Source organism: Cygnus atratus, chromosome 5 (assembly GCF_013377495.2).
Source record: "Cygnus atratus isolate AKBS03 ecotype Queensland, Australia chromosome 5, CAtr_DNAZoo_HiC_assembly, whole genome shotgun sequence".
Lineage (NCBI taxonomy): Eukaryota > Metazoa > Chordata > Aves > Anseriformes > Anatidae > Cygnus > Cygnus atratus.
In genome coordinates, this window is record NC_066366.1 from 59711551 (window position 1) to 59738770 (window position 27220).

A 27220-nucleotide genomic window follows, 5' to 3' on the forward strand; every position below is an offset into this window, starting at 1 on the left:
CATTCTCCACGCCTCCTAAGAACATTAAGCCTCTCAAGGATAGAACTGCTCTAGGAACCTTTACCCAAATTATACACTTCGTTTTTCCTAACTGTGGTTTAGACTTTCAGTAAGCCCATTACCACAATCAGTGAGAAATTTGGTTCCACTAAAATGGATTAGATAATTAATTTATATGCAGTTAAAACTGTTTTACTCCTTTTATCTTAAAATGCATGGTATTGTCTAACAATTTTGACTTGTTTATTGTATCAGTAAAGCTTTGGATTGTTTGCGTAAGTCTGTGAATTGCATTTTTCTTTTGTAGTTTACATGATGAGCGACAGACTCTTAAGCAACTTGGATAAGCTTCTACTCGAGTTTGGTAGGTCATTTTATCATATATTTTTAACTGAAAATTACTACTGCTGTGCATATAGTGATGTTTTCAGCTTTTTACCGTTACATTAACTTCAAACAAGCAAATTTGTAGTATTAAGCTTTTGGTGATTGCCTACAGAATGTTTCGTTCACTATGAGGTTATGAAGCAGGGTGCTATCAATTACTTAATGACAAAACTGCTTGTCTGAAGGGGTAATTTTAGATATCTCGTTAAAATCTTTGTTTATTGGTGTCTGTGCAGGTAATATTGCACAACGTTTGTTTCACGGTTCATTGTAGGTAAATGTGAAAAAGCATTTATTTTTCTTTTCAGTTTTCCAGCTAAAGCAAACTTCTTATGCAAAGGAACACGTTAACCAACAGATAAATTGTGAGTAGTGATAAGTTATCATTTTAATAATCATTTTATTTGTATCATTGAGTACACTGCTTGTTTCATTAGTCCCGGTACATGTTCTGAGCTGCAGGAGCGGAAGCAAGCTTAATAATGAAAGCTGTCCAGTGTCCTTCTCTCACCCTACCTCATCTTTTGCCATCAATACTTGGTGATTCTCCCTAGCAGACTTTGTTTTTGCTTTCGACTTTTAGCTAATGCTGTTCAGCTGTCTCATGGACAGCCAGTTTCATGCTGCGCCATTTCCTGCTCTTACTCTGTGGCTCCTCACAGTAACTGGCAGTTCTTTGATTCAGCTGTGCTTGCTCAATACATCTGCCACTTGCCTGCCTTTCTTTCTTCATGGTTTTTGTTCTGCCCAGATTTGGACCTCTGCCTCACTGCTTCTTCTCTCTTTCTGTCTCCCTGTAATAATGAAAGTTCTCTCAGTTGCTGTGACCTACTCAGGCCTGGTTCTTCTTTTCTGCAGTCAAGCAGCTGGAAATTTTATTTGGAATCCAAAACAGTAATCCCAATGGACAGTAATCCCAAACAGTAATCCCAATGGGAAAGCCTTGCTCCACATGAAATTCTTTTTACCTAGGACTAACAAACAGCATAATATTATGAACTTAGATCTTGACTGATTTTTTTTACCACATTGCTATGTTGCATCACTCAATTATGGGAATGTCTGTCAATTCTTTAGATGACCTGAGGACTTCAGTGCTCATCACTGGTACCCTATAAGTATAAACTGAAATTCATACCCTTGAGGAAGAAGAATAAGAGAGCATTCTGGTCTGATTGGTGTTCCTGTATTTCTAATAATCTTGATTTATATGTCCAAGCATGTACTTATACATTTATAGGTTTATCAATATTAAATTGAAGTATTTTAAACTTTAAAACATCTATAACATTAAATCTGATACACCTAGAATTCTGTATTAACTCTTTGGTCATATAATTTAAACTTAGAGCTGTTTCTTGTCTTAAAGTTTATGTAAGCTTATTGTAAATGAGGATGGTTCTAGGGAAAATCCAAAGCCTGTGTAGTAACATACTATAGCTGTTTTGTTCTGTTCAGAAATATCTATATATTTATGAACTCACAAGCAACACATGAATTTCTAAATGTTTGGGTTAAATTGTTCAAAAACTTACCCAGAAAGAGTTCCACTGATTTAATTTAGTCTCTGTGTAAGTATTACTTGGCAGAAGAACAGTTGTGTCATTCAGCCTCTGACTTTTGGTGTAAGATTCATCAGACTTTTTGGCTGAAGTCCCTCTATAATCAGTGGAGAGAAAGATTCACTTCTAGGGTGTGATTTGTCTCATCCTAAAGTAAGAGTTTAAAGAAGATTATATAAAGTATGCTTTAAAAAAAAAATTCTGTCACTCCATAGTGAGTGTGGTTGGTGCCACGTGTGTCTAGATGTCTGTATTGTAAACTTGGGTGGGATGGATCTCATCCATGAGGTCTTTAGGAAAGTAAAAGTGAATACAACAGCTCACACTTGTTTCAAAAATGCTTATCTATAGAAAATTCTAAATAAAATGTTAAGTGTGTAGCTTTGATTATATAATAGACTTTTTAAAACATCGTTATATCTCGGTAAATTTCAAAATGTCATCTGCAGGCTATTTTCAAATACACCTTCTTTTCTGCAGAAATTAAGCGTTATGTTGCTTGTCCAATAGTTACGCTTCATGCTAAGTAAAGTCAATTCAAGGTATTAAGATATTAAAATATGTTGGGATTCTTTGCCTCTTCACTGACTGATGTTCATCTCTGACGGATGTTCTTTACTGGTTTCAGCCCAGGTGGCATAGCGAATATGTAGCAAGTACTGCAAAACCAGGCCCAAATTTCAGGATGACCTGAAGCTCTAGAGCAGCATTTCACACAACTTAAGATACATCTCACATAACTAAGATGACTGTCCTGTTAAATTAGTGAGGAGGGCAGGATGGCTGGGACTGAGTGACTTTTGCTTAGGGACACTGCCTTTGTCATACAGTGCATCAGGGCAGCCGTGATGGCAAGGGAGAGTTGGCACAAACAGTTCTGAAACCCTGTAGGAAGGAATAAATAAACAGCACAGAGTAAAAACGTGCACCTAATTGTGCTCATTGCATTGCATGCACCTCATTTAACCTTTATCTCCTAGTCAGTTCATCAATTTATATTACAGATTTCCAATTTGAGTAAAATCCTTTTTTATTTGGATGTATCTGTTTCTGATCTCGGCAGTCATTTGTGTATATGCTTTTAGTATGCTGTTAGTGATGTTTTTATTTTTCCCTTCTTGAAGTCAGCTTTCCCATTCAAAACATTTGTATTTCTGGACTTCTGTAAAAGAAAACATATCTAAAAGAGACCTTTATATCAAGCAACTTTTGTACTCCAATCAGTCTCCCCAGATGCAAGCGTTAGCAAAGGCAAAGTGGCTTATACTCCAGTTTTCCTGTATACTACCTCTAGTGTCTGCAGACACATGTACTTCTGTGGCCTCCAGAGAAAACAAGGGTCAGCTTTAACTATTAATAAGAGCGCTTTACTTTCTACCACTATTAATTACTTCAGTTTTATGCAGATGGGGATGCAAAAACAGCATCAGTGTTTCCTTCCAAAGCCAATCTTGTAATATTAAATGAAAATTAAGGTACCACACAGCTCAAGCCTTTTCATTCACTTTGTTGTTGCTTTGTTTAATTGCAGGCTGTCCGCTCATCTGCACTATCGAGTCCAAGTATTTTGGAAGAAATTTTGACTCCTCCTGAATGTAGACTTTTCATTTCATGGATATCTTGAAAGAAGTACTTAAACATTTTTTTTTTTTTTATTTCAGTGTATTCTGTAAAAATCACAGAAAAAAGGAATGAAATTGCTAGGTTGAAGGAAAATATAAATAACAGCAATGATGCAATTGCTGATTTACGCAAGCAAAATGAGAATAGTAAGGACAGCTGTAATGCGTAAGTACACTGTAAGCTGAACTTTTGGTCATAGGTGGCATTAAGAAAATCGCTGAGGAAGTAGTGTAAGAATATGTGTGCTCAGACGGGAGTGATGTAAAAGAAAACTTTAGTATTTTCCAATTATTTATTAACCTCTAAATCAGGTACAAGAATTGCAGTATTATCCATCCCCTGAACAAATAAATCGTAGAAAAACAAGCTACATTTAAGTTTGCCTGTTTTAGTGCTTTATTAGATTAAAAATGTTCAGAGGTCACGGGTACCATCTTTGCAGCATGCTAATATATTCAGGTGGTAAGGTTGAACATGAACATTAGAAACATGATTTTTCTAATTTTGTATACATTGTAGTTTTGATTAATGTAGATATCTGACAATACAGAAAATTTGGCACAGATGTTGTAATCCTGTCTTTTCATTGCAGTATTCATCTTTCTAAAGTCTGTTTAGCTCTTGGCAGTTGAAGTGATGATTTGTTAGCAAATCTTATCCTTTTTGTTTTCTTGCAAAACTGTATCTAGAGATAAGTGCTTGAAAATAAATGTCTACAGCAGATTTGAAAACATTTGCAGGATATGAATGGAGAATATGTGTGTTTCTAAGAATAAAAAAGAGATGTGAAGATAGCATCAGGGTCCTTTCTAGGTTTACTTCAAACTGGCTGAAAACAGAAGAAAGAATGGAATCAATAGTGTCTGAAGTGGGTATAGTTGGTAGCTGTTGGAATTGATTGCCATTCTGTAATGATTCATAGCTTTATCATAAAAAGTTAGGAAAAAATTTGAGCTTGACAAGAAAATCTCAGTGTTCTTTTATACTAAATTCTTGCTTACAACAGACTGTAGAATTAATACTTTTGTAAATTACTGAAATCATTCACACTCCTTCCCTATTTTTTTTGAAGTTGTAACTGTTATGTGATGCAAATATGGAAGCAAAAAGTTAAGGGTAGAATTAAGGATCTGACCTAATTTTTAATCATTGAATTCAAAGGACTTTGACTGAGGTCCTAAAAAGAATAATCAATGGCATTACTGTAAAGAGACTGAAAATGAGAAATGACTCATTCATGGATAGTTTATTCATACAAAGGCTATGCTTGCAGAAGGATGGTATTTTGTGTCTTATATTATTGAAAATGTTGTTTAACAATGTACTGAAAACTGCAATAAACAAGCCTTGGCTATGAGATCAGACAAATAAAGACCTTATGTACTAGAATCATCTTAAACTTCTGATATTTATCTAGTTGATACTCCATATACACTGAACATGATCTACTGTCGATTTTGTAAATTCAAATAATGTTTTCAAGTCACAATCAACCTCACAGTTGATTGATTCAAAGACAGGTATTATTACATTTAGTTGCCAGTAGTGCTCAATAGAGCGCCCAAAGAAACTAATTTTTGTCTGGATTACTAGGCATCATAAACATACTGAAGCACGTTCAAAGACTCTGAGCAAAATACTGGATTCTTATATGCAACAAGTTTACAGAAAATACAATACATGAGATCTGTATAGGGACACTACTGTGTTTTCTAAAAAGATCCATATTAGTCTGTTTAACAAAGAACTGAAGGCACACAGGGACAAAAATGAAATACATATTCTTGGAAAAGTGATGACTTTTTTTTTAATATATAGTTGATTGAATGATTCAGACTTGAAATATTGATCCCAAAACAAGAATATGTGGTGAAATGCAGTTGATGGAACCTTTTCCAATTTTATTATTTTCCAATTTTATTGTTTATTTTCCAATTTTATTGTTTATTTTCTCTTCTAGTGTTTTAATTTGGGTTCAAGGATGGTGAGATTTCATGGAAATAAGGGCAGATCAACTCAGAATATTACTAATTTAGAAAAGAAACTTCTGGCTTGTCCCACTTGCTAAACCACAGGAAATTTTTAGTGCTTTCAGTTTAGTGTGAATAAAGATCTTTTATATCCTAGTCAATGAAAGGAAAGACACATAAATGTGATAGGTACCAAGACCCTCCATGAAACGGTGATGCGTTTATCAAACTATTAGATCAGCAACTGGGATCCTTTATGCTTTGTTCTGCTGCAAAACTGTGTTTTCATACTTTGTGGGTTTTGTTTATCTGCAGAATAGGTGTGACTACAAAACATAACACAGCATGGTTTGCACTTTGATTAACAAAAGCTCCATGACTTTTTCATTGCTCATTTTTTTCCTCCAAAGAAAGGTACAGAGTTTTCTGGAAGAAGAAAAGTGTTTGTGTGTCAGTGCACTTCTATGCCTGTACTTTTGGTTTCTACTTTTTAAAATCTGACCTCTTTAAAGTGTAGCTTTTTGCTGAATTTGTGGTAGGTGTGGTGAAGTAGCATTTTGTAATTACTTTTTAATCACCAGTGGTGTCAAACAATTTGTGCCAAATAATGCTAACTTTCCTGGATGGATGCTGCACTTTCTAATTCAGCTTTTTTTGTTGACAAATGTTAATGCTGTTATAAAAGTTTTATATAAAACTTTTAAATATATAATTAATATATTTTTTATATAAAACTTTATAAAAGTTTTATATATTGTGTTTTTTTTCAGCACCTGAAGTACATTATCTTTTGTTCAGGGTTACTGGACTTCAGCAAATTAATTGTGGGGTCTTTGTTCTTTATTTATTTCCTTGATGGAAATTGCATTACAGTAGCTTTTACTGCAGCCTCTGTTTTGTTCCAGCTTTGGAGTGCTTGTGCAAATGCACAGTCCTACTTTGTATGGTTGCATGCTACAAACTCTCTGCTTTTGAACCATAGGGTATACTCACATCCCAAAATGCTGTTTACTTGCCCTAAGTAGTGAATATAGGGTGTAAACAGTACCATATATCCTCAGTTGCTCTCATTTCCAGTAGAGAATTGCTTGCTTTGTTCAGTTGTGACCTTGTTCTGTATTGCCATTTCTCTTCTTCTCATCATTTATTTCTGTTCCTTTAAATGTAACTTTATTTTTGACCTGTGTCTTTCCTGTTACAGATTTATTTGGTTGCCAGCTAGCTGTGTTTCAGGTGCTTATATTTTTTTTTCTTCTCTCTTCAATCTTCATCTTTGATAGGATCTATGTAAGTCTTCTGGAAGTCATTTTTTACGTGCACATCTCCTAGGACAAATAGTTCCACTCAAATTTCATTCTAGGTGCTTGTGTTGCCCTAGAGTAGCTCGTGTTCTAGACAAATGCTGGATTCATAGATAGTTATAAGCCCTGACCAGAGAGAACGGGTGTGCTGCTTTTTTCTGTGGAAGGTACACTTGGAGGGGACATGGGCTTCTTTTTCATCGTAAATGGGATCTCTGTACCAGTCTAGCTCAGATGATTCAGCCATCATCTGAATCTCAGCTCCCAGCATTTCAGAAGTTGGCTGTTTGCAACCTGTTGCTACAGAGATTATTCTCTTTGAATGAGAAGAATTTCAGTAGCAAAATAATATATTTAGCTCCGTAGGCTTAAGTTTAATTTTTCTGTTTTTTTCCCTCACCTCACAACACTTAGGTGTCTGTTCAGTCTTAATAAAAGATTACTTTCTGTTTGAAGACTCTATGCATTGAAGGTTTCTAAGTTTGTTTCTCACCATCTGTAATTGAGCCCCACCCTGGCAATTTGTTGTTACAATTCTTTGTGAAAACATCTTTTCTGATAGCTAGTATCTCAGCTGGGAAGGTAGGAAACATCCAGGACCTAATGGTTCATGCTCTGTATTTATCCTTTTTTTCAGGCAGGATGTTTTCCTTTTAAAGACCCACTATATGCCTCTCCTAAAGATCACATCTTAATTTCGTTTGAATCAGTCTATCTGCCTGTTTCCCAGAGGTCCCACATTCAGGGAAGAGGCATCTTTAATACCAGGATATTGAGAAAGTACTGTTGACATAGCTTCAGGAGTCTTAAGTCCATCATGTCCTGAAGTCCTTTCCTTCCCGAAGTTGCTGTGATTTCAGTCTAATCTACAGCATCCTGCTGTGGGAACATCACTTTGGTGAGCTGCATCATAGCTCTTAAATTATATCAGGCGCCTGAAATTATAACCAACCAACCAAACCAACCAAACAAACAAAAACCCACACAAAATGGATTAATTGTGTTTCAAGGCTGTTGGAGAACCACATGAGAGGAGGCAAAGCGGACCTATCAGTTTGCTCTATAGGAATCTGTGACTCCAGACTTCCAGGTCAGCCCTTGCGGTCTCTGGGTTATCGTACTGAAAGGCAACATCTCTTTCTGGCTGTTTTCTGAGCAGGACTTGCTTAGCAAATGGAAGAAGTTTTGAGTTGGTGGCTGCTGCCTGCATTTAAGTATGAGATAGGTGCTGGTGATATTGGTGAGAAAAAGCAGCGTGCATTTCCAAGAACATACACATTTAAAGGATTTACTGGTAGTACTGTTCTGAGTACCTAAAACTTGCATTTTGATGCCTAAATGGTTAGCACCAGGGTCCTAAAAGCTTGTGAAGCTCACTCTATTCCTTAAAAAGTGCCTTATAATCGTTGCTAGTCCTATATATATTCTTGAATTTGCAACTTTAAGATCTTGAGAAAATAAATGTATGCATGTAAAAGCTTTCTGCACTAAAACCATTTATGTTTGACTTTCAAAACATTAATTGTTCTAGTTAGCTAGCCAAAGTAACTTATTGATGTTTTCATTTTTAAATGCCTTTTTATTAGGAGAGACCATTTATATACTTTTTTGTACTTTCTCCACAGCTGGAAGCCCACCTATGCAATTCTTAGCAAGCATGAAGAATATTTGAAAAATGAACTCGAAGTTTTGCAAGAATCTACAGAAAATGAGAGGTATCTATGATATCTGAGATGAGGTTTCTAGCAGTAGTGCTTATTAACTTCTCTAAACTGATCAGCAAAGATAAAGCAGTCTGCATCAGAAAGTTTTGGTAAACTTTTCGGTGTAATAAAAGAATATCTGGTTTGTATTAGTATGAGTTCATCTGCTACTTTGTAGTTACTAGTGAAAGAGGATAAAAAATGCTTTTTTCCAAATTCAGTTGCTTCCTAAGTGCCTATTATAAATTTTCATAACACTGTTGAATTGTCGATAATTTCAAGAAAAGCCTGTGAAATAAAGGTAATTAATATTTCTGCTTTGGCAGAAATATGAAATATCTGACCACATTTGCAGGAACATGTTTTATCTAAAGAGTTTTTTTAACCATTATTGTGACGTCTTCACATAGTGTATTTCAGATATTCAGGTTTGGGAAGACTTGTTGAAAAATATTTAAGTTCTGTTTTTTTCAGAAGCTTCATGTAGATGACCCTAAGCCTTTACTTTCATACATGCCCTAAATAAGATAACAGATGCATTCAGATATTTTTGAGCCTTTCTTATTTGTGAATATGAATTAAATATGACTATTAGAATATACAAAAAAAGTTTAATATACTTCTGTATATTCTTCAAAATAACTACAAAGCATACAAATCGAATGAATAATCGTGAAAAATAAGGTAAGTGCCTATGGAAAGCCTGCTCTATAACCATCTTAAGACCAGTTGGGTAAGGTTCTTGCCAGTATTAATTACATGTTCAATTTTGTTTAGTAAGTGGCATTTCATTTAAGTTTCATCTTCTAATTTCTACATTTTAAAGAAATGTCTTCTTTTGGAATGTAGCTGCCTACATTGAATGGGATAAAGAACAGTTCCTGAAAATCTTCACTGAAATTTTCAAAATGGGGTGTGCAAAGTTAACCTTCTGAAGTATTGTTTAACACTCAGATAAAAGTGATCTTCATTTTAGGGAGGCTGCTCACCTTCACTGATCTGCTTGGGAAGGGGAAGAGAATGGTTAGCCGTATGCTGAAAAAATCATGGCAGATCCATCTAGCTATCTAAATACTGTTTTAGAGGTGTAACTGTAGGTAACTACAGTTACGTTGGCTTTGTTCTTTTGTTTGTGTCCTTCTTTCAAGTAGCTCGAGACAGCAGAAGTAGATGTCTTCCTTTTTAGGGTTCCATATTTGGTGAAAAATAAGGCTAAATTGGATTTCTATAAGTATATGATTAAGCCATTTTGGCCTTCACTAATTAGATCTGACAAGCCAAAGAATCATTACTTTTGAAATGTTTCTTTAGATAACTAGTTTCAATTCCAACACGAAAGTGTTTGATTTGTTTTCCTGAGCTTCGCTATAAGACACCATGACTATAAATCATAAAAAGAATTTAATTTATATGTTTTACAAAAGTGGTCTTCAGATATTTCTTTCAAATACAGTTCCTCTGTACTGAAGCATTTGATGATGAACTCAAATTAGCAAGATGTGCAGTCAACAAATTTTAAATACATAAATTAGGAAGACAAATAAGTATATTTAAAACTTCATGTGCTGAATGCCCATCTTATCTGGCATAAGTGGATATTCAAGGCATGCTGCTTTAAATTGAAGGATGTTTTTAAAAGATGGGCAGATCAATGTACATTTAATTAGGCACTTACTGTGGAGGTTTTAAAAGCATTCAGTTTTGTTACTATAATTAGTTTCAAGAACATACAAGAACGTGTAGTACTGGAAATTCATCTTGAAAATATCACTTATGTATCACTTACATTTTATAAGTGATATTTTCAGGATGGAAAGAACAATAAAAAAGGAAAGAGGAATAAGTAACTATCAAGGTAGTGTTCAGGAGCTTTGTGGATGTTGTCTTTTTTTCATTTTGACATTAAATTTGAACTTTTTCTAATGACTTTAGTGTGAACAGTGCAGAATTCTAAATAGCCTGTGTTTAACTACATGAACTGGAGGATGTGAATTACTTAGGAAAAATACTAAAAATGGTGATAATTTCTCAAGACTGTTACACTATACCATCTATGGCTAGAAATATTTATCTGTGGAAAATACATTTTTGGGAAAGGCATATATTTAAAGTTTGAGGTTTATTTTCAGAAGTTTTAAATGTACCAGTTGCAACAAATTATTTGACTTTATTTATTTATTTATTTTACATTTATTTGTAATGCATTCTTAATTGTATATCGGCAAATTTCATTGTTGCTCAGCTAGTGTTTGTAGCATCTATTACATTCCATAGAACTAAATATCTTCCATCTTTCATACCTTGTAAATCTGGTACAGTATACACAAATCTTTAGTAAATCCCATAGCTTCTTGGATTCCAAAGACTGTCCATGGAGAAAAGCAAATAGATTAATGTCCTCCTCTATATCAAGTTTGAGAAGTCTCAATTCCTTTGTTTCATAACCTTGAATCACAGCAGTGGTAATCTACAACTGCTTTCTTCTATATAGGTGTTCTGAACTTCAGTCACTTTAACAGGAACTAGTACCTGGAGCATAGTTTTATTTGAAAACTGGTATCTTAGTTTTTTTCTCCTATGACAAAAAAAATACGTTTCTTTTTGTAAGAGCGGAAATTTCTACTGTTGTCTTTGGACACAAATTTTACTTTCTTCCATTGCCCAGCCTAACCAGTGGGCAGCCAGAAGTGTCTGTCTTTCAGTCAAGTTATTAATAGCAGTCTGAGATAAAACATACTCTTTAACAAATGCTTTTGTTGCAGTGAGCACTGTTCCTTAATGCAGAGAACCAGGTGGGTCTGTGGCTTTAGTTGCTATTATGCATCATAATTTGTTTCATAAAGGAATTTCTGGCTAATCTACAGGTGTACTAATAACTTAGTATTTTTAAATTTGCCCCTCCATTGTTAACATAACCTTTTACTAGATGATATTTCCTTTACCTTCAAATCTATGATTTTGCAGTGGCCTGTTTTAATATCAAGCAACTTGTGTAATATTTATTTCTCAGTTAATTGACCAGGCTGCGTTAATGATGTGTGCTAGATGTCTGGAGCTGTGGTAGGTCTTTATAAATGTGCACTATCTGCATAAATTCGTACCGTCAACTCTTACTACGTATTTTGCGTATGTCCAAATTCATCCTTTTTTTTTCCAAGGATGAGGTTGGATAGAATACAAACATTTTAAATGAATGACTTAATTTCATTTTAAGCAGGTATTAAGCTTTTGCTTTCAAATGCGGAGAGAAATATACTGGGCTATGGTTGTTATTCATACTATTAAAAGACTGTAAATAATTAAGACTTGTCTGTGTGGGAAATACAGACTTCCTATAGGTTTATACTTACATTACATGTGTGTGACATTAAGAACTCGAACTAGTTCTTTTGTTAATTACTCAGTGTTATTAATTACCCAGCTAAAGATACTACTTCTGCACTGGAAATGACCTGTAACGAAAGTTATGCTTAGCATCATTATTGGTGTAACAAAGGATGCTTCCCAATGAGATAGTTGAATATTGATCTGTCATTAGCAATCTATCTTTGTAAATTCCTTGTCTGAATGAGAAAACGGACCACGTAAAGTCTTTTCCAATGTAGTCACTGTCACTGATTTAACACAAGATGATGGCTGCTCTGTGCAACAGTGTTTTTCTTTCTCTTTTTTTCCAAACATAATATTGATCAATTTTCGGCCTTATGTGATGAATTATATCCAATTGTGTGTTATGGTATTTGTTTTTATAGCAATTTTTTCCGAAGCCCATTTAAACTTGTAAGATGTCACGAGCATTTACTTAACGGGGCCTTTTAATTGATGCTACTTACTTAAGTAATTTGTAGCTATGTACTCACACGATGTCAGTGAAATTATATTAGTGTAGGATTAATTTTGAGGGCAGTCCTAAAAAAAAATGAGTATTCTGGCTCTTTGCCAATTGAACGTTTAAATGTTTGCTTAACTTTAAGCATGGATAGCGCTATTCTTTTAGGACTAACACACACTAATGTGTGTGTTTAAGTCTTCCCTGAATCAGACACAGATTGCCCAGCATTTCCTTGAAGGCTGCTCTTGAGTGATGCATCAGGCTGCTGTAAAGACTGGACGCTAGGCCAAATTCTCTTTTAGTGTAAGTTTGATACAGCTCCACTGAAAACAGTGGAGTTGTGCCAGTGAACACAAGCAGAGAATTTGGCTTGCTGTGAGTTTCATGATAATTACAGAAGGAAGAAACATTTGTCATCTGCGGAGCTACCTTTGAACATGGTATGGTCTACATTCCTGTCAGAATAATGACTGTTTGTTATATCATGAATGTATTCTCTTTATATACAGTAACAAAGAATGCTTCCTTGAAAATAGCTGGAAGAGAAAAATTAGAGTCAAATAATGATATGCTAAAAGTAATACTACTTTTTGCAGAACAACAGCAAGTCTAATTGAGCTGATTCCATAAACTAGTCATTTTTTCCTGATAAACAATAGCTTAATAAGTGGAAAAAACTGTGATTTATTTTTATAGGAAAATGTATCAAGATTACATAATCCAGTATAAAGAGATTTTGAAGCAACACCATGAAAAGTATGCAGAAACCGCTCTTGCACAGGAGTGTTACAAAAAAAAGAAAGAGATTGAAGAAATCCAAAACAGAATTCTGAAGCAGTCTGAACAATATAAGTTGAAAGAAGACGCTTGCTCGGACATTCTGGGTATTATTATTATCAATGCTTAAACTGTACAGACTCTTGCTAGTGTACTGGACATTAGAAATGCTGTACAGAAACCCACTAACTGATTCATCACAATTTCTCTTAAAAGGATTAAAAATTCTTCTTTTTGTTACACCATTTTTAAGGAAAAAAAATTGTAGCAAATTGAGATTTGGAACAAGAATTCAAAATACACATGCTGATTTGCCATTGGGCTTCCTGGGGTAAAAACATCCCAAAATTACTTTAGAACTAGACTCTCAAAAATGTAAATTTATTTTTCATACATGTTTTTTGTTCTGTTTTAAATGGCATTACCTTCAGTATTACTGCTATTTCTGCTATGTACACTAAGCAATGATAAGTGTTCCTGAACCGTTAATTTATCTTGTATTTGTAAATATTAGACTTGTTAATGATTTGAAATAAAATTTTGTTTCTGCAGAGCCTGCTCCTTTTAAATCCCTTAATGACTGGGCTTTGCATATGTATCCTTGATGCATAGTGTTTATACAGTTTATGAGGAGGAAAGTTTCTATTCACCTTTCACGTTTTTATTAAAAAAGTATAATAATTTATTTACGTTTAGAGTGGCACTAGTAGGCATTTCCCCATGAGAAAATTGAAGGTCAAATAATATTCTTCAGTTAAATTTTATGGCAGCTTTTTGAGGGAAGAAAGTAAAATTTCGTTTAATGACATATCAGTCAACAAGCTTCAGTAAGGTGGAGAAGACTAATTGAAGTTAGATTTTGAGACTTGTCTATGAAATGTAGATTTGTCAGAGCTTTCTGTAGCTCTGTAATTTGCAGTTATGGCATAGAACTGTGAGGGATCTGTTAGTATTCACTGCTTGAAAAAAATAATGTTGCCATGTTTGTCCCTTAACATGAAAGTGCTTCTTTGAGGCAAAAAACACAGGAAATGTTAAAGCTTGCTGAAGTTGCTACGCAAGAATCAATTGAACTAGAAAGAGAAGCAGAGGAATTAGAAATGAAAATTAATTATTTTAAAAAGGTAACTGCATTTTAATTTTCTTTTATATAAGTATACTTTATATATGTAGGTGTTTATACTGTCATTTGCTGAAACATAAAAAAAGTACATTTTCAAGCACATGGACCAACAGGATGATATCAGAATTGGCAATTATTTTTCTGTAGCATCATATATGTTTTCCTGGAGAAGAGGTGTCCATGAATATAAAGGCTCTTAAAGCTTGCTTTCTGTTGACCTCAGTTTACGCTATAATTCTCTCAAGGCCCTGTGTTTGGATGACTTTCATGTTAGCTCAACAGTGCCAGAGCATACTCAACAAAATATAGCAGGACTATTCCTTTGGGAGCCCCAGGGCTTGAGTATACTGCCTTCACAGGTCCTAATACTTTTAAGAAGATTTTGTTAATATGAACGTGTTTAACTAAATATGCTTTACAGTAAGAATTGCATAAATTCCTTTTCTTTCCTTCTTATCTGGCTACAAGAAAACTTTTAATTACACTGATTCACCAAGTTTAGAAACCATTTGCAGCACATATTTATTTTTATTTTTTTCAAATTTTTATGTTTCTCTGTTCTTTATCTTTTAAGAGATTTGAAGAGACTAGAGAAGATCAAAATGATTCAGAAATGGTTGAAGGAAAAAATCTGACAAGTCTAGAGAAGCCGAAGGATTTTAAGGAAAGGTGTGTTTAAAAATTATTTATTTTCCCTTGCTTTCATCCAGAGTACTATCTCAGCATTTATACTCAGACTGCAACAAAACTCAAACTGTTGCTATATAATGGTTGGCAAGGTTCTCCAATCCTGGTCATGTGGTTGAATTATGTAATTTTAAAAGTTTCCTGTTACTTGAGGTTTAGTAAAAGGTGGTGGCTAATTTTGGTTCTTGGAAAGTAAATGCATCTGGAAACATACTATTCAAAAGTATTTTGTATAAGGCTTTGCTCCTCATAGCTACTGGTAATACATCTGTGTGGATAGTTTTAAAGGTTTTGGATACATTTACAGTGAATGCAGTCAGAAATAAAATGCATTAACTCTACTAAACACATAATTGGTGAGAAAGAGTCATGGTTACAAATGTCATTGGTCTTCATCTCTGAATTACTTAAGAAATTTAACTCTTAATTTGGTTCTTAAAAACAAGCATGAGTGAAAGTTTCATAGACAGGATTAATGGTTTAGTAAATTAGTCAGTTATCATTTACAACTTGGACTCACTTTAATTTGAGCACAACTACAAGGACTGAAATCACTGTCAGGACCATCTTGCACTCATCTGGAGTTCTTGTAAGTATTAAAAAATCACCCTTAAAACTGATTCTGTTAGACCAAAAGCCATTTTAAACTTAAAATACGTCCAAAAGTCTTCGAAGTGATTTTACATCATGGTCTTCTTGAAAAAGAAGTTTTTTAGAGTTTTGAATTGGAATTTAGTGGACCATATGTACAGAAATGTGCCATGTTAACTCTCTAAGCTCCTTTCATAGGGACATTTTAGGTTTTTAATATCTGCTTTTATATCCCTGAATTATTCAAACGAATGATTTTTTTATGGTTTAAAGCGTTATACCTGTTCTGCCTTCTAAGCTTTTTATAATTGGCAAGGTCTTAGAAACACAGGGAAGGAAGAAATCCATTTGTTGTAAGACTAGGTGAAAAAGATTGGAAACACTCCCTTGGAATTTTCAGAGGAACCCAAGTATGTTCAGTCTGCAGAAACGAAATGGCAGGAGAAGGAGATTTATATTCTGGGCATGGAGACGTAAGAAGTATTCAACCAAATGCTTAATGGAAAGGAATTCATAGGGTGCGTTACTAGACCTTGCAGTTGTACGTTTATCTCTGTCATGGATCTTTCAGGTGCTTTTACTTTCACCAGAAGTTTTGTCTTGGTTGCATACAAGTATATCTTTTTGGTGCTCTTACCGAAGAAATAATTCCATGGCTTATGTCATGATTATAAGTTTCTGTAAACATTTTACACTATTCCAACTCACATTTCTCTTTAACCTCCATGTATGTGAGATATAGCATATAGGATCAGACCACAACCTGATTACTAATTAATGTTTTTGTTTTTTAAAGCTTATTCTTGTCAAAGATATCCACAGCATAAAGGGTTGTGGAAAACTGTAAAAAATGTTTTAAAATATCCCTATTTGGCATTAGTATATTAAAAGAAAAAGGAAGCATAGAATTAACCAATGTTAAGACGAACACAGAAGCATAGAAGTAACCACCGATGTTAAAAATAGTTTTTTTATTAATTTGTGATTATAATCACTGTAAAAAGAAATCAAACAGAAAACGTGCTAAGATAATGAGTCATATGAATTAAAACCTTTGCAGACTCAAGACAACGTACAAAAATATAACAGCAGAATATGGGTACTAAAGGCAGGAGTCTATTGTGAGCTGTTCTGCAGTCACTACACTGTGGCTCCTAGGCGAAGAGAGCTTTGTGAAGAAGCAGGAGGTATCTTCATCTTCTGCTACAAAAGAAGGACAGAAAAAGAGTTTTGAATCTCCACGAACTGACATAACAGTGTGGAGAGACACCAGCAGCATCAAGGGACAGAAGTAAATAGAGCAATGAAAGCTCTGAGCAGAACAATGTAAAAATTAATACCCATGAAATACTTTAGACGGCTACAAGACAAGAAACAAACTTGCAAGTTAACTAATAGGTGCTGGTTTGTATATTCTTTGGACGGGAGGATGGCAGTGCTAACTTTTCATTTAAAGGTCTAGAACATTGCTGGCCAGCTAGTCATTCATTAGGCTGACTGCAAAATGTAGATTCCTCTTCTCATACAAGCTGTTAACAGGTGTAAACATGTATGAAGAGTCAATCCCACACTGACCACAACCTCATAGTTAGTTACTAGGTATTGTGACAGCTAGTTATTAGAAGTCCGACTTCCAAAAGGACTTGCTTACATGCTCCTGATTAGAATTCTGAACTTGGCTTCAGTAGAGAGTCCTCGTAAATACCACAGTAGTCAGTATGATTTTTTGTATGTATGATCAGATGCACTTAAATCCTATAGTGAAGGTAAAGTCATACTAGTCTTTGGTCTTCATTATACTACAGAGAAGAAACTACTGCTGAAGAAATGGGTTTTTAATTTGACTTCAGGATATCTTCCTTTTTTGCACTTTAGTAAAAATGTTACCTATTTTGCAAAGTGAATCAAGATGAAGATTTTTATCTACTCAGATGTTTACTAATAACGAAATAGAGAAAGAAGACAAATGATCTTTCTTGCTACTGCAATTCAGACTATTTTGAGCTTTAATCTTCAGGGTTTTTTTTCTTCAGTAATTAATAATTATGTCAAAGAAGATGCTTGTGTTTTTTTCTTTTCAACAGATTTTGGGGAAGAAAGGAAGCAGGTGTACTTATATTTATAAAGTTTAACTGCAGACTCTTTTGGAATTTTTTGTTACTAAAAATATATGTCTTAAGAGCTTCCGAGTCCTGTTTGCAACTTTACCATCAATACATTCTTCTGAATAGATATATATTGTAAAAGAAAGCTTTATTTAATGTATGGCCATTTTCTAGAAATATGGAGGGTTGTCTGCTAGGTTTTCAAAAACACACAGAAACTGATTCCAGGAACTTGTAAAAACACAATTGGCATCCTAACTTGTGTAAAAAAAAAAAAAAACGTTAATGGCAATCTAAATCATAAGCATCAGCAGCAGCCTTGTTCAATTCATTTTTGAATGATGATTGTGATAAAGTGGCCAAATGAGCCACACTGAACAAAGTGAAGCAGTTTTAGCCAGGGTTCTCTGCTTAGCTCTAGTTTTATCACTCCTTGGTTTAAACATTTCCACATCCGATCTTAAAGATATTTGGTCACATAAACATCTTACTTCCTGTAGCGCTCATTCTTGAGACAAGTAACATCTATAATTGGTATAAATAAAATAAATAGATATTTTAAAATTATTTCTTGTTTCTTTGATATATTGGGTGGTACATGGTTTCTATAGCTTGTTAGGTCTTTGTGCAGCTCAACACTTAAATGTTTAGGTAACTTTGAAGACTGTTCTTTTTCATCATTGTTATTTGACTGAGGTGCATTCCTGATTTTATGTGATCACAGCTGAGCATGCACCTGAATTTAATGTGTTGTTAGGTCTGATATCTTAACCAATGCTTCTAGGTTGTTATGTTTTAACCAGCAGTATTGCTAACTTTACTCCATGCTACCTTATAAAGTTCATCGTATTTTTTATCTTATTTTCATTTATGAAAAATTTCAAGAAAACCAGGAAGACTGGCTTGAATCTTCAGTTATTCTGAGTAGTTTTGCTTAGTCAGCCAAAAAACAGATGTTGCAGCTAGAACCCCAGAGGTGCCAAGCAGGAATGCCAAAGAGAAAATAAAATAAAACTCATTATTAAAATAAAAATGGTAAATGTTCCTGTGCCAAATAGGCACTTTATCCTGCATTGTTCTGCTAACTTTTGTCTTTCTGTTCTGTAAAAGGCTATTTACCTTACACAGATAATTACCCTACAAGTGAAAACGCTTGCTGCCGTTTGTTTTGTCTTATGTCTGCCTACAGTATAAGTATTTTGGACAACCTCAAGGAGTGAAAAAGTGTTTTTAAATATGAAAGTGTGATTGCAGAGCTACAGTAATGATTAAAGCGCTTTTACAAAAGTGTAAAACCAAAACTATTAATACTTTTCTTTGATACTGACAAAATTCAAGTCAGCAATGTTCTTATGATCAACTTATTGCTATTTCATGTCTTTTGCTTTCAGTGGCATTCTCTGTCTGGTATTCTTTAAGGAAAAATTAAATCTTACTGATTGCTGGAGCTGTAAGTGGTAGAACCTCTCTGGAATCATGCATCTCCTTTGAAAACTCCACTTATTTGAAGCAGTTGTATTTTATGATTTCCTTTCTTTTTCAATCGTTGCCTTAATTTTTTTAGGATATTTGAAGAGAGTGAGCATCCTTTGTTAAATGAGAAACATCAACTGTATAAACCATTACATCTTCTGTGCATTCCTCGGAAATCAGTCCAGTCTGTACAGACTATTAGATTCTCTATGAAGCGAACAGACAAAGGTGCAGTGTGTTTCTAATGATCTTTTTTGTGAAGATTTTGGTGTTTTTTTGTGTAAATAAATGAAAACCATGGTAAGAAATGTACTCAACTGTTTTTACTGTGATAGTTGAAGCCAAGCTTTCAATGCAAATTGAGTACATACCTGTCTTTATGTTCTGAAAACCTTCCGATTCTTCTCTCATCGGTGCAATGAGTAAAGTGACATGGTAGGTATATCTAATATGTAGTGCTAGAAAAAAAATGAAGAATATGCTTAGCAGTGTTTGTAAAAAAAAAATACATAAAACCAACAACCTGTAAATACTATTTACTGTAATTTGCCTGATGCTTTCATGTTTTCTGATATCTTTGTTTTAGCTCTTCATTAACAGGAAAATTTCTAAGCTTTGTTGACAAGTGCCCTTTAACAATGCAGTGCTTTGGATACTTACTCCTATTAACAGTATTAAGTAAGTTTTGTTAATTTAGGGAGAGAAGAAAAAGAGAAACGTATGGAACATTCAGTTGCTACTAGCAGCTCCTCCAGCCATGCAGAAAATCCATCACGGGTATGCAGTTCTCCCACTGGTAAAAACATGAGATTATATAATGTTTCATCTGGTTGTTTAAATTGAAAATACTTCAAATATATCCAGTGCTATAATATCGTACATAAAACTTAAGCTAAGGAGGGAGGACTTTCATAAGATGATACAAGACAGCATGAAGGGCAAGGGCTATACTGAGTGAAACAAGACCAAAAGAAACGTCAGGGAGTTCTGATTTGCGACAGGCTTAGTGAGTTGAACAGGATGAGGATGATGGAAGGGTTGTTGCTAGGGTAATCCAAAAATGAGGATGGGAATCTGGGACCTAGAATTGCATTTAGAGAATAGTGGTAAGCAGTAAGTCAAGGTTAAGGGAATTTTAAGAAAGGTTGATGGCAACAACAAGAAGAAGATGGAGTCTGAGGGAAAATAAAAAGATTGAAGGAAAGGAGGTTTTTATGCTTCAGAAAAGGAGTGTGGTATACTACAGGAGGTGAGTGGCAGACAGATCCTGCATACCCAGCCTTTTTGTCCCTCACCCCAAGCTGAATTCAATTTGGTAGCATTTTGCAAATTAAAAACAAACCAGAACTAGCAACTCGCTGTGAACTAATGTGTTATCCGATGCTGAGGCATAGATTCCTAGTGCTACTCTGCCCTTAAGGCACAAATACATGTTGCATGTTAGAGACAGAGCTTCTGATCTGATGAAATTCTGTGAGGTGGGAGTGTTTTCATGTTACTTGCAGTTATTCCGTTCACATAGCAGACACTCACTTATGTGTGCCCACTTTGACCTTACAAGGTGGAGACAGGCCTGGCTTCAGCCCTTGCTGTCTTGTGAGCAGGAGCAAATTGGCTGCAGTAATAGAGAACCTGGATAAAGTTTGTAAATTATTATGACTGAGAAGTTAATTACTCACCTCTAGTTATCAATACTGTGCATGCAACTACATAAGAAAAAATGGAAGGAAGTGCTTTTGGGTATCATGCTGTAAGAAGAAAAAAGTTAATCTGTAGGTAAAACAGACAGGCAAAAAAGTGTACATGTTGCATAATTGTTTAGGAAAGATTAACAGAATGGATTTACACAGTCTAAGGAGAAATCAGAATGATGTTGTTGAAGTGACAATTTTATGTGCTGCCTCAGTTGAATTTTTTGCTATGTTTTAGATGGTTACGGACACTGCGCGGACTAATAATCTACAAATTGCCCAAGTTCCAATAGCAAGCTTGCAAAACCAAATGCAATTCAGGTAACGTTTCTCTAATGAAGTAGCTTTCATTCTTGAGATTAAAGCTTATAGAAATAATCCACATTGAAACAAACAACAGTGTATTTTTCTGTCTTTTAGACAGCTAGTTCCTCCAAAGCAGGTGACTACTAATCAACAGTTTGAGAGTGAAAATACAGTAATAGGTAAAGTACCATAGACATTTTTTGATCAGGTATGCTGTTACTGTAAACTGGACCACAAAATGATGAAAGGGAAAATTCTAGGACCCAAAATTTCACTCTGGTATGAATTGGACCACCGTTTGTTTTCCTTTTATGCCTTAATTATATAGTTTAAAATTGTGAATACAGCAGGCAGGCTGAGTCCTAATTTAAATGGAGACTGAACTGTGCAGTAATGTGGTATGCATTCTGCATTAACCACTGCTAATGAAGGGCACCTCCCAGCATCTCTTGTAAATCTACGCTCTTAGTTTTAGTTTGGAAACCTGTGTGAAAATCTACCCAAAAGGCATGATAAAATACAAAGAAAAGGGCTATAGCAAACTAAGGAATTCAGGAAACTTGAAGTGTCGGATTAAGATTTAAAAAAATGAAAATTAAGTAATATGCACAAAACACTTTCAGAAACAAAACAGAGTAGCTGCAGATGCACCTACGGTTTTGAAATCCCAGGGCACTGAGCTGTAGCTTAAATGTTTGTTTGTTTGTTTGTTTGTTTGTTTTTTTCCTAATTACACTGTCAATTTAGATGCACTTCAAAAATTATAGCCTAATTTTTTATAAATAGGATCCTAATTATATGTTCTGAAACACAGGATCTTAGCCTACAGTGTGTGAAATGTTGCATGGTCTAAAGCTTCGAGTAGAAGGTTGGGTAGCATTCTTCTCATTTTCTACCCTAGATTTTGCCCAGGTCTTGAAGATATGTTCCATCAGTCTCATATGGATGTGCTTTTTATGTTGTTTCCACATGGTTTCTATTGACTGGTATTGGCACTCTCAGTCCGCAACAGCTGGATTAGACAAAAATAGCACTCTCAGGGAGCAATAGCTATACTGAAGAACACACCAAACAATATGAAGAAGCTTTAGCATTGCTTTAATGCTAGTGAGTAAGTGGCAGAATGAGAGATAACTATTATGGAAATGGCCACAAAGTGGGTTATTATGAAGACTACGGTCGGAACACTTCCTTATCAATAGCAATGCCAAGTTAGTAAATCTTTTTCAAGGATTCTTTCCCACAGCATAACTTTTACTTATCCATTTAAAATGTTGTTATAATACAAGCTGTACTGTATTCTTTGTATAGAAGACCAAGAGGCCAAATGTGATGGTAAAGAAGCAGAAGATGAGCCTAAGGATTCTTCGTACATACCTCAAGTAAGGAAAGCATTTCTTATGTCACAAATAGTTATTTTATTTACTGTAGTCAAACTATTCTGAAGTATTTGAATCGATTGGTAAGAGGTAATTAGGTTTCTCAGGAATTGGCAAAGTGACTCGCTGTAAGGCACCCAAGAGGTGAGAAGCCAGTCTGTGTCTTCTGATTACTAATACAATGATCATTGCTTTTGGCCTTGTCAGCGTTCTGTGGGTTTTTATGCTACCTTGACTATGGGCCATCTAGGCCCATATGCACATCATTTTTTAGATAGAACTGGTCCATATAACTTTCATCTGTGTGAGCTAAGATGCATGGGAAACTCACTTCTTCCACAAAACTATAGAAAATAGGCTCTGTGCTGGCTACAGAATCTGAAAGGCTCCATTTGCACTACTTCTACAATCTGTACTTGAATGGGAGTTTAACCTCACCATGCCGTAATATTCAAGCCAGTTGTTTGTACAGCTTGCATGTATAGGTGATACTGAGATCAAGTTTGAGATGCTCATCTTCTAGTTGGTTACAGGTTCATGGCTGCTGGCAGCTGATGGAGAAAAAATATCTTTAAAACGATATTGAGCCTGGTGGAAATTGTTCTACAGAATTCAAGTGTATATTCTCTGTTAACATTTTCTGAGAAAGAGGAAATATCTCAGTCAGATGAAATATATTCTGATGGTTGATGTTCCTTTATTTCACTAGAATATCACGAGGATTCCAATGTGACTTAAAGCATTAGCTAAGAGATACCTTAGAAAGAGAGAGTTCTTTTATTCCAAATCAGTGTTTTCAGTCAGCTTACAAGTTTCTTAATTTTTGGAATGAAAATTTTCATACATAATTGCAATCAGAAGTAGCCCATTTTAAATTAGTTAAATTAAGGTTACAGTTGTAACTGTGGAGAATATGTAACTGTGAGAATTTATTGAATTCCCTTTATTTTTTATGAAAATAAAAAATCTAACTAAGCCTAAAGCATACAATGACTATGTTTAAAAAAATATTTTGGGAAATTACATATGCTGTAAATGTTATTATATGTTTCTTTTTAATAGAACATACATACCTATTTTAAGTCAAATGAAAACAATCCAGACAGAGCAGAAGAAAGTGCAGAACATTTTCTAAGAACACCTGAAACACCTGAGTTTGTTGGAACACCTGATGCAAAGGGGAAGAAAACCCAGTTCTCTAAAACACCTCCATTTGACTTGTATGATTTCAGCTTTTATATTTAGATTTCATAAGAAAATTTGTAATGATGTTTATTGTATATTTCTGCTATTTTTTGAAAGATACTATAGAAAGACTTCCATAGAAAGCTCTTCTGAAAATACTGTTATTTTTTTTTTCTGAGTTAGATTTTGTTCTTACAGTATCAATTCTACTTGAAATGTAGCTTTTTCAAGACAGGGGGGACTTTGCTTACAAATATGTGAGGTAGGTTCTTTGTAGCTCATTTGCTAAAATTGTTTTCTTTTCCTGCAGTAATATTTGTTAACCGATTTCTATCTTTAGCATTTTTTTTGAAACACAAGAGTAAAATTGGTAGGAATACTTCAGTCTGATTTGAGGGGCTGTATTACCCATTATGTGTTGCAAGAAGTAATTATTGATGGAAGCTACAGAAATTTGGGAAAGTCACAAAACATAATAAGGACAAATAGAAAAACAGCAACAAAAAAGCCATCTGTGCTACTTCTTAAAACTATTAATGTAGGTTCTTTCTTTCTGTCTTTACAGCATTCACAACTTAGGTTGTGAAGAAGGAACATCAAAATCTCCGGCTTTCTTTTCTCTCATGAACTTCTCCCAGAAGTCACCTGGCTTTAATTTGTTTGATTCTTCTGTGTTTGGGGCAGAAAATTCATCTGATGAGGTAAAAACGAGTACATGAGAATATTAAATTTCCACAAAGGAAATGATGCTAAAAAACAAACAAACAAACAACAACAAAAAAAACAGTATTGACTGCGAATGAGGACTTCTTCATGAGTCATCTTTTTAGCATTTTTTTTATTAGCATGCTTAATTTTACATTTGATATCTTTAGGAAAAGCTTATCTCCTTACCTGCTGATTCTCCTGTGATAACTTCTGATCAAGGATTGGATCTTACCCGTATGGGCAAGATTGGATATTGTGCAGGTGCACAAGTGACTAGATTCACAAAAAGGTTACTGGCTTAGCATTGCAATGCAAAATTTTAGGTACCATGGCAGAATTGACAACTCCCATGCCAATCCTGCATGTTTTTGTCTCGCTGTAGTGGGGAATCAGGCACTTAAATTGTTTTTTTTTTTCATCCTCCAGCTTTCACAAAATGCAAAGCACTTAGGAAAGGAAGAAAGGTTTATTTATTAGGAGTACTGAAAAACAAATATATTTCAGCATCTATATTTAAATGGAGGAGATAGCCAACTAATTGGAACAGGGACTGGAATCCAGCTAGTGCTCCTTATCCTTTGCAGATTGCCTAACTGCAGTGCTCCAGAGTAATTTTTATTCTCTCTGGGCTAATAGATAGTCAACTGGATATTCAGGATAGATGTGCGTCAGTGCGTAACACAGTGGTTAGGTACCACTCACTGGTAATGCAGATCCAAACCCCATTATACAAATAAGGGACTTGAACCCAGGTATCTCATATTTCAGTGGGTGTGCTCCATCTTCTGGTTACTAGGTGAAATCTAAAGGAGGAAAGAGGGAAAATAACTTTATTTTGTATTTCTCAAAATACCTGTTGGTGATATCTCCTATCATCAGCCCTGTGTAGGAGAAAATAGACTGGTGAATAGTTTGTGAACTGTTTAGGAATGAGGTAGGTCTAGGTGAGGTGAGGTAAGTGAGTAGGTAAGTCACCTAATATTGTCAGAACCCATGTTATATTGTGACAGCTTAGGAATTTACCAGCCTCTAGCAGTCATTTCACTCTTCACAGTTAACAAGTTATATGGGAATTTTGAAGGTCTTAATATGGGCTTAAGTATCTGGACTTAATCTTGCCTAAGGATTCTTCATATATACCTCAAGTAAGGAAAGCATGAAATGTATCAAAGAATTTACCTTGCAAACTCAGGGACTGATATATAAATTTAAATTCAAATGCTAATATTCACTGATGGGCAACCTGATCTAGTGGGTGGCATCCCTGCCCATGGCAGGGGGTTGTAACTAAATTCTTTAAGGTCTCTTCCAACCCAAGCCACGCTATGATTCTATGAATATGTCTTTCTCACTTATTACATATCAGCATTAAAACTTACGTTCTGTCTTTTTAATTTGTTAAATAAAATGTCTGCTTTGTTTCAGACAGATGATAATTATCCTGTGGGACACTTGAATCCCATGTCCCCACAGAAAGATTTTGGTAAGTCTGCAAGTACTTGCGTTTTCGATTTGTGATATTGCGGTTTAGTGGTTTGTTGTGTTTGTTTTTCGACTAGCTTAAATCTTTCTCTGCATATTTGTCTTATGGACCTCAAATGTGTGAAATTTCATGGAAAAAAGAAACGTGAGAAAGAAGAAATACAAATAGGGATTGTATTAGGTGCATTTGAAGCAAACTCTGAGAGGACCTGCAAGGGGAAAGAAAAATTTAAGTGTCGAAGTTTTGTAAGCCTTTTCATTCCTGAAAGGAGCTCTGTTCTTTAAATGTAAAAAGTTACAGTATTTGGTAAATACCACTTTTTTAACTTAAGGCTACTAGCTCAGTGTTAGAAAAATACATCTGTTGTTTTTTCCCTCCTCATCTGTAATGAAAGCAAAGTTTTCATTTGATAAAAGAAACCTTGATCATCACTTTAAATCATTGGAGATACACAATGTAAAAATAGCACAAGTGAGAGAGGAGAACGAGACTTCATAAACCATATCTTCTACCCATACTAAGTGAGCCACACACATTTATACATTCTGTGTGAAATCCTGGCTTTAGTGAGGAGAAAGGACAATTTTTCAATGATAACAGTAGGATCAAAATTCACTTTTGATCAAGCATTTTTCTGAAGGGAACTGTAATTTACTCTTTTTAGAGGTCCTGCAGGTGCAAAGCTACTTTTTTGAAGTGGATGAACAAAAGTTTGTATGCATACATGTGTATTGCAGAGAAAAGGGTATGAATTTTGTGTTACTGAATGTAAAACTCGGGGGGGTTCCTGTCTATAGCTTTGTTTCTCCAAATATTTCAGTGGTTTTTCAGAGGAGAAAGAATCCATAAAAATGTGTCAGTTTACAAAGACTCTGTTGCTTAGTATTCCAAATATTTCACCCAGTATATAATGAAAAAGTGTTTTGTTGTCCTAAATCATTCAAGTACTTCATTCTACATAATTTCTGATAATGCCCTCCTTTACCATGTCTAGTGCAGAAATAAACACGCAACTGTAAGCTGATATGCAGTGGGCATTGGGAGTAAAATATTATTAAAGGAAGCATATTATGCTGAATGCAGTATTCTTTCAGTAAGACAATCTAATAATATAATATTCATTCTATATAGGAAGCTTATTTGGGAAATCAGAAAGTGAGGGTGCATTTGCTTTTCCCTTCCCCTCGGAATCGACTTCTCATGCATTTGGAGATGGAAAAGATGACTTTAGTTTTCCGTTTGCATTTGGACAGGATCAGAGATCATCACAGTCTCCTTCTGTGAAAGGTTTTCATTCTTCCTTACAAAATACAAAGCCATCTGCATTCTTTTGA

At 34.7% G+C, this 27220-nt stretch overlaps 1 protein-coding gene across 1 annotated transcript; it reads left to right on the forward strand.

Annotated features, from left to right (window-relative positions):
• The first annotated feature begins 312 nt into the window (after positions 1-312).
• On the forward strand, positions 313-27220 carry C5H14orf39 (chromosome 5 C14orf39 homolog). Its single transcript, XM_035551409.1, has 17 exons — positions 313-364; positions 696-752; positions 3611-3737; positions 8469-8558; positions 13075-13262; positions 13708-13750; positions 14159-14279; positions 14853-14947; positions 19226-19362; positions 19832-19911; positions 21064-21146; positions 21246-21310; positions 22443-22513; positions 23573-23730; positions 24261-24396; positions 25829-25886; positions 27018-27220. The coding sequence occupies exons 1-17, from the start codon at positions 313-315 to the stop codon at positions 27218-27220; spliced, it is 1764 nt and encodes a 587-aa protein (XP_035407302.1).

What these genes read in the sequence shown, in the direction of transcription:
- C5H14orf39 (XM_035551409.1), top strand. Translation starts at nt 313, where the DNA reads ATGATGAGCGACAGACTCTTAAGCAACTTGGATAAGCTTCTACTCGAG. An exon ending in AAATTAATTATTTTAAAAAG is followed by an intron (nt 14,280 to 14,852) that starts GTAACTGCATTT and finishes TTATCTTTTAAG; the next exon opens with AGATTTGAAGAGACTAGAGA. An exon ending in CAGAAAATTCATCTGATGAG is followed by an intron (nt 24,397 to 25,828) that starts GTAAAAACGAGT and finishes GCTTTGTTTCAG; the next exon opens with ACAGATGATAATTATCCTGT.